The 8,507-nt window shown below is 43.2% G+C and overlaps 1 protein-coding gene across 1 annotated transcript in view; it reads right to left on the bottom strand.

Moving 5' to 3' along the window:
* Positions 1-947: 947 nt before the first annotated feature.
* The window catches only part of MLIP (muscular LMNA interacting protein), a 160,889-nt gene continuing 153,329 nt past the window's right edge, over positions 948-8,507 (bottom strand). The window contains exons 14-15 of the mRNA XM_065402009.1: positions 4,609-4,662; positions 948-1,106 (exon numbers count right to left, since the gene is read on the bottom strand). Of these exons, the coding sequence (XP_065258081.1) occupies positions 948-1,106; positions 4,609-4,662 (213 nt within the window). The remainder of the gene's footprint in view (positions 1,107-4,608; positions 4,663-8,507) is intronic.

Genomic DNA, 8,507 nt, shown 5'->3' with positions numbered 1-8,507 from the left:
AAATTCAGTCATGAAATGCTGTCAGTGGCTCCAATGGGAGCAGGACTGGGCCTCCTTTTTTAAAGCCTCATGAATGACTGACATGCTGGGTTAGATCCTGGCTCCAGAGAAGTCAATGTAGCCAGGATTTTCCGTGTCCGTGTCCGTGTGTGTTGAGACCTCATCTAACAGGATGCCAGATGTCCAATAATTACTGTACATGCTTTAGGGTATGTCTACAGTGCAATGTAAGCCCAAGGTTCAAACTCAGGCTCAAACCTTATCCCCTTTCCATCTACACACAAATCACCCACAGCCAACCCACAGCTCAGACTTACGGTCCCAGGACCTCATGGAGTCTGTCTACGCAGCAAAGAAAAACTTGCAGTTGGCTTATGCCACCTGACTCGGGCTCATGGGGCTCAGTCTGTGGGGCTGTTTCATTGTTGTGTAGACATCTGGGCTCAGGCCCGAACTCTGGGACCCTCCCACCCAATAAAGTCCTAGAATCCAGGCTCCAGACCAAGCCCAGAAGTCTACACAACAGTGATACAACCCCACAGTCCAAGCCCTGAGAGCCTGAGTCAGCTGACCCAGGCCAGTCACGGTTGTCTAATCACAGTGTAGACATATCCATTGAGATCACAGACAGAATAACAAATGCATTAACTCAGGAAAGATCATAAGTACCTAAGGTGTCTTTATGATGGAAATTGGTTAAAGGACTTAATTATAACAGAATTCCAAGGCCTTATATGTTTTAATATGATGATAATAAGCACACGTGCTCAACGCCTGCAGAAGCTTTATAATTCCATGTGGATATGGTTTTCAGAGACTCAATAGCCAGACTCAATTCAAGGTATTATTAGACTAACTATAATATAATATGTGCATCATAACCCTGGCACACTATACATTGGGGCACAGTAACATATGATAACTAATTAGCATTACTGGTGTACCTCTTAGCTGGTTTTCGCAGGAGTATCCCTCATGTCCACTCTGAGTGAAAAGCGCTCACTGCAGAGAGGGCTTTCGCTGTCTGGAAGTTTTCCTTTGCTTGTCTTTTTGCTTTTACAGGTGGGAGGCAGAGCTGATTTACTTGGTGCTGCTACAGAATGAAACTAAAGTTGCATGAAAAATAGAACACAGTTATTCTGAATTGAGCTTGGAACCTTTTTTTAAATTAATACTTCTCTTTGGGGAAAATAAAATGCGTTACAAAATGAGGGGCTGGCAACCACGCACAATCTGCCCCTTTCCTACAGCACCAGACTATTCAAACTTCCTTATTCTCATGCTGATACAATTGATTTCTTCTCATCATATCATGTGTCTTTTTTTTTTAAGTATGTAGTTATAGATGATTTTAGATATAGAGAACCATATTGCTGAGAGCAGAGACGGCAGACAGCAGGGTCTGGGGTGCTCATTACAGCAGAAAGAGCAATGTTGGCCTTGTCAGTTGACTGACACACACCCATAATTAGCCTATACTATTAGGAAAGGTTGGTGGTGTATTTCTTACTTTCTAAAAAAGTAGTAGTAAAACAGATGCTTAATTCCTGCAACTTTAAACATGCTGGTCCAGGTCCTGGCTCCTCTTTCTCACTGCAGTGAAAAGGAGGCAGAAAGCCGCATAACTCTCCAGATGGGGATTTCCCAGGGTAGGGTGAGTCTCCAGGTAATAGGAGGCAAGGCCACAGTGCTGCTGCATTCCAGAAAGATGCCATCCAGCAGAATGTCCCAAGGGAGCCATTACCAGTCAGTGCAACTTAAAAGAGTGCTTAGGTTGCTCTAAGTTGCACCAGGGCCAGGTCCTGGCCAGCTGCAGGATTGGGGTCCTAAAGGTGGGATAAAGGGACTATCTCCTGCACCACCACCAACTTCTATCACTTTCTTGGTCCCTGGCAAGGCACCTTATGGAAGAGGACACCTCTGTCCATATCCTTCTGACTGAGGCTGAATGGGAGGACTCTAGGCACACCTTGTACTCTTTCTACTTCTTCCTAGGGATTGAAGAACTTTGCTCTCTCCCAGGAGGGCCTTTGTGAAGTTAGCCAGTCCACAAGTCACATCATTGTGTTAAAAATAAGATTTATTAACAAGTGAGAGAAAATCAAATTGGGGCTGGGGCGCTGAGTGGGTTGACCCTGGGAGAGCTGAGAGACAGGGGGCCCCTTGTTCCCTCCTTGGACTGGCTGCTCAAACTCCAATCTGGGGCTGGACAGACAGCACTGGTGGGAAAAAATTCAGCTTGCAGGACTCAGTGCAGCAGCAGTTTAGCCCACCCTGCTCTCCTCCTCCTCTTACACTGCTGAAGATTATGGCAAGAAGGAGAAGGGAATTTGCAGGTCATGTGCTCCTAGTGGCATTGTTAGGGGAGATAGGTAATGTAAAGTAAAGGACCCAGTCTTGCAGCAGCAAGAATGGCTCAGTAGCAGCCTTAGCGAAGGTTGAAAATTTTAGTAAGGGCTTGTCTACAAAACCCCACAGTTCAGATTTCAGGGTGTGAACTGCAGTGTGCACTGGCATACTGCATGTGCTCGCCTGCATGAACTAAATGGTACCTAGATCCTGTTTAAAGAGGACTACATTAACACAAACTAGCTACTTTTCAGTTCCCACCTGCAGCATCCACATGGGGGAATTACAGCACAGCAGGCTAGTGTGTGCTGCAGTTCACCCATCCATACTGTGGGCTGTGTAGATATAACCTAAGCAGAGCCGGCCTTTGCATTTTTGGGCTGGCCTGAGAAACAATATTTTGTGCACCCTCTCTCCTCCCAAGCCGTAAGGTTGCTGTCCACCATTATCACATCTCTCTGCATACGGCTGGCTTGACAATCTGGGGGAGAACTAGCGAGATAATATTTGGCATACACAGCCCCAAATGTCATTGACTCATTTTCCATGAAAGTGTGAGTACAAGTGAGAGGGAGGGGTCTTTACTTCTGCTCCAGGAGGCTGGGAAATGTAGAGTCCAGGGATTAAATGGAAACTAAGATGCTCCATCATATGCTCCGAAGCTAGGTTCTGTTAACAAAACAAGTGATCATGCAAGCCCTCAGGTGATACCAGTTTGAAACATATTGGGTGGTTGATGGAGATGAAACATTGATGTATTGGAGGTAAGGAAGCCATGTATTTGGTGGTAATTATAGGCAAGTGCCATCTCATTCATTTTATTCCCAGCTCATCTTTAGCACTTTCTAATAGACTAGAATTTTCTTTCTTCACTGATAAATTAAATGAACTGGGTTAATCGATTTACAAACAACAGCCAGGGATGATCCTGTTTCTGTTATAAGACTTATCTAAAAGGGTTTGGTATAATTACCAAAATTGTGTGGATAATATAATGAGGCCTCAGTAGTCAATATCCATTCATCTACTGTCATTGACTTCATACTGCAGTGAATATTTAGCTATTCCTCAAAGTTAGTTATGCTTTATGTGAATTTCTAAAACAACACTAAGACCTCCAACTTTCCTTCTTAATTAAGAATGTTCAGTTTCATTTCAAAGTTTATATTACATCTGGTATTCAGTTTCATTTCAAAGCTTACAGCTTACATCTGGTATTTAATTAGATTATACAGATTTATTTCAACATCAAGACTGTGATTTTAAATTCATGTTGACAACCCTGTTACAAACAAGCTGATCTCTTTGGGCAGTGTGGCCTAGTGGATAGACCACTAGACTGGGTCTCAGGATACCTGGTTTCTATTCCCAGCTCAGCCACTGGCCCCCGGGTGACCTTGGGTCAGTTACTTCCCCTCTCTGTGCCTCTGTTTCTCTATCTATAAAATGGGAATAATGATCCTGATCTCCTTTTTAACGTGCTTTGAGATCTACTGATGAAATGCACTATATAAGAGCTAGGTATTATTATTATGCTCTGTCCCAAGAGCAGCATGCAGAGGATAGCATCAGCTCTTATTTGAAGTGTGTATAATCTGGGATGGTAGGCATTAGGTTCACACAACTTAGAGAGGGAAGAGACCTATATTAGTTAATTAAATCCATTCCCCAGCAAATTCAAGACCTAGTCCACCCAATACTTATACTACACTGTTACTGAATTTTACCTTAGCTAAGGAAATGGTGCTGGGCAACACATGCTGTAGTGAGCTGTCTGTTGTCCCCTGTATTTTAAAAGAGGGTACGGTAGGTGTTCTCCCATATTCAACATGTTCACACCCCCAAGGAGCTGCTGTAAAAGCAATATCTTCTGGTATTTAGAACAGGAGCTACTACTTTACCATAGTCACTGCAGAGTGTGAACTCCTGGGTTTTCAAATGAAGCTCACTGTATATGTTTTACTAGTTCCCATTCCAAGTCATTTAACCTTCCACAAGCACAAATCAGAAACATGGAACACAATGCTACCTGAGCTTCTTGAAGAACACAGGATCCAAAACCACACTATATTTGTTTGTTAATAGCAGTGAAACACAACCATTTACACAGTCCATGTGTTGGGCCAAAATCCTTTCTGCAGGTACACTTTCTGTACCTCTGAGGCCACCATATGTTATGTTTAACTGCAAAAGCCATTCTGAGCTGGGGCTCATAGATAGCATGCCTGTAGTTATAAAATGCAAATGTCATTCAGTTACCTCCTTGGAGCTGAGTGCTTCGTTTTCTGGAATAGGCACTATGGGATGACTGGGCTGCAGAGCCGAGATGCCAAGGATGTCATGAGAGAGAGAGTAAGTGAAAAAATATGCAGTTATGAGTTAAATTTTAGTAGCCATCAGAACAACATGATCAAAGCGCCTCAACAACTAACGTGCACAGGGCAGCTAAGCGCGCAGTTCCCATTGACTTTCAGTGGGAGCTGGGCACCTAACTGCTCTTAGGGTATGTCTACACTGCAAGTGAAGGTGTGATTGTAGCATGGATGGGCGTACCATAAGGTGACGAGATAGTAAGTGTGAAAAATCAGGACGGGGTGGGGGGTAATAGGCGCCTATATAAGAAAAATCCCCAAATATCGGGACTGTCCCTATGAAATCGGGACCTCTGGTTACCCTTCCATACCCATACTAGCTAGATTAAAGCATAGGTACTAGTAGTAGACTAAAATGGTGGTACAGGTTTCAGCATGGGCTAGCTGCCTGAGTATAAGCCATGGGGGGAGCGTGCTAGCCAGCTTGTGTCACTGTGTCTGTATCACTATTGTTATCTATGCTAGCTACATTACAGCTAGCATGGGGTATGCCTATCTGTGCTACAATCACACCTTCACTCTCTGTGCAGAGGTACCCTTTGTTCCTTTGAAAATCCCTGGCCCAAGATATAGGCTAGTTTCCATCTAATCAAATTGACATACAATTTTAAAAAGCACTCGTCACTCTGAAATGACTCAGTCAGAATCCTAGCAAGGACAAATGCCTATGTAAAGGGAAGGTTTAGTATGAGACAATGCACATATAAGTACTTAGAACTCTAATCATTGTATTTCCAACACTCAGCATGTATACCTTCCTAAACAGCTCCCAAGAGAGCTCTCCTTAACCTTGGCTTTCAAAGACACCAGTCTTATAATTCTTTAACTAAAAATGCCATTGAACAATTACTAGTACATTCAGAGGGAGGGTTTGTGTCATGGTGATTCTTTAACATTGTGTGATTTGTATCTGAGTACTGAAGACCTGATCTGAACTCTATTTAAATCAATGTAAAGACTCCCAGTGACTTCACTGGGCTTTGGAGCACGCCCAAAGTGAATACATAAACCAAACCATACAGAGATAATAGTAGGTTCATAGGACTGCAATGTTTTAATAATCAGATGAAATACAGATCTCATATTTTTAATGTAGTTAATAAAGTTCTCTGAATGGATTGATTTTATGGATTTAGCTTTACAGAAACCTAGTTTTCAGTATGTCAAAATCACTGCTCTGTGTCAGTAATTAGCACAAATCATTAATTGAATTTATAAATCACATCAGAATGCCCTGGTCCTGCACTTAAAAAAAAAAAGAGTTTTGAATCGTTACTCATAGAAGCATAAGCCTAGTTTGGTAAACTGTTCCAATAATGAAGGTAGATCAAGTATTGTTTCAACAGGGAGAGAAGTTAAATAAGGACGGGAGAGAATACGTTAACTCTCACAGTTGAGAATTCATTGCTGGCAATACAGGCACTAAAAATGTTGGCACCAAGAAGATATACACACTGCAGACTCATCCAATTCCATTGGCTGAGGGCTCACTCTCCTGTTCTATTCCAAGTAAATAAGCAGGTGGTGTGAGCTACAGTTAGCTCCACAGTTAGTGCACTAGTACAGTTGTACCAATTTGGCCGCTAACATGCTGCTTATGAGTTACTGGGATGCTGCAAATTCATTATTTGCCCTAACACAAAATCATATGTTATTTTGCAAGGAATGTGCAATCAATGTAGGTGGTTGCTGAAGATGGATTGCTTTCTATTTACCTACCAGACAGCAATTAAGTACTCCGGGAGGTATGAAACGCCTACAGCTTGTGCAAAAAAAGTAGTTGACTAGGAAGGTGGAGAGCTGAGACTGTGGCTATCATTTGTCTCCATTAAGAAAAAAAACACTATGTACCAACTGTGCACATAGCTAACCTATGAAAAATGAGCTTTTATTACTATTTCCTTGTCCTACCTTCTCTTCTCATTACTTATTGCCCACTCATCTTTAAGTTTCTTCTCCAAGCCCAGGCACAAATCTGCCCTGTTCTACTCTGTAAATCTCATCCCCTATGTTTCTCCTTGGCTCCCACAATAATCCCAATCTCCCGTCACCCACACCCATCTTTGTCTCCTTCTCTTACTCCCATTCGTGTGCCTTCTTGTAAAAGTAAAAAGCCACAGTGCATGAGGGACTCAAACAGGGAAGGAATACACTCCAGCACTTATCCCTGAGCTTTCTATACGTATTACCAGTGCATATTCTCTACCCATGGCTTTTATTTAAAGGAAGCAGGTGAGGAAAAGTGGGAATGAACAAAGACTTTATTCTTTCACTGAAATATTAATTAAGGAAATAATGATAATATGGTATTGAAACTTCAGTGGACTGTGTGTCCAATAATAGTGCCCTATTTCCAATTTCTGGAGTATAAAAAGCCTTAAGCACTGTCACTGGAGACCCCTTGTGGTCTAGTGGCTATGGCATTGGATTTGAAATCCAGAGACCTGACTTGGCCACTAATGTGCTGTCTCACTATGGGGAGTCACGTCCCTTGTCTAAGTCTCTCTTTGCCCTCCTATCCTTTATCCGTCTTGTGCATTTAGACTGTAAACTTCAGAGCAGGGGCACGGATTGTGTCTCACTGTGGGCTCATGCAAGCCTCTTGGTCTCACCGTCTCTTCTTTCAAATCCCTCTTCAGTACCCACTTCTGTTGTGATGCCTCTAAGAAACCAACCAATTAAGTATGGCAAAAGGGAATGTAACATACTACAGCACTTTAAAATGATTCAGAACCGTCAAGGTGGGCACGTAGCTAACCTATGTAACTGACTTATCACTGCTATCCTTCCTGGTATTTGTTACACTTGTTGCACTGTGGCTTTGGTCAGATTGCAAGCTCTTTGGGGAAGTGACTGTGTTTTCCTATGCATTTGTATAGCACCTAGGACAAGGGGTCCTGATCCTGAGTGGGGACTCTAGGCACCACAGCAGATCAATAGTTAATTATTAGAATAATATTCTGCCTTATCATTTTCAAACACAATGGGCCCTATCAGGGATCAGATACTTGTGTTTAAGGTGCTGGACCAGGATTTAGGAGATCTAAGTTCAATTCCTCGTTGTCAGAGATTCACTGACTTTGGGCAAGTCACTTAGGGTATGTCTACACTGCATTGTAAACCCAGGTCTGTGGGACCTGGGCTTGTGGACTTGGTGTTTCCGAGCCCATGCTTGAGCTTTCACACGGCATTGTAAACCTGGGCTTACAGTTGCTGGACTCAGGTCTCACAGCTGTGCTCAAGTCTCCATACTGCACTGCACAGACCTTCTGACGGGTCTGTGGATTGAGCTGAGTCCACAGTACAGAATGATAGGGCTTGGACCTGAGTTATAGCAGGACCCAGGCTCTGACCCCTCCCAGCACCCCCTCCCTGCAGGGTCCTAGGACCTGAGAGCTTGCGGACCCAAGTCAGACTGATTTGTGTGTGGATGGGAGGGTGGCTTGGGCTCAAACCAGAGCCAGACCCTGGATTTTGTGTCAAGTGGAGACATACCCAATCTGTCTCTGTACCTCAGTTCCCCATCTGTAAAATGCTTCCTTTGTGTGTCTTGCCTATTTAGACTGCAAGTCATTTTGGCAGGGGTTGCTTACTGTGTGTCATGACAGCACCTAGTACAATGGGGCTCCAATCTCAGGTGAGGCTTTTAGGTGCTACCACAATATAAGTAAAAATATTTGAAAACCAAAATATAATCAAACCTGACCAGCTCCTTCCATAATGACAAATATAAGGTGTTGGGGGTGGGGGGGGGAGAATGGATGTATCTATTTCATTTTGAGAAAG

The sequence above is a fragment of the Emys orbicularis genome, chromosome 3 (assembly GCF_028017835.1).
Source record: "Emys orbicularis isolate rEmyOrb1 chromosome 3, rEmyOrb1.hap1, whole genome shotgun sequence".
In the NCBI taxonomy this organism is placed as follows: Eukaryota; Metazoa; Chordata; order Testudines; family Emydidae; genus Emys; species Emys orbicularis.
The sequence above is the reverse complement of the archived record's forward strand: the minus strand, read 5'-3'. Positions and strand labels throughout refer to the sequence as shown.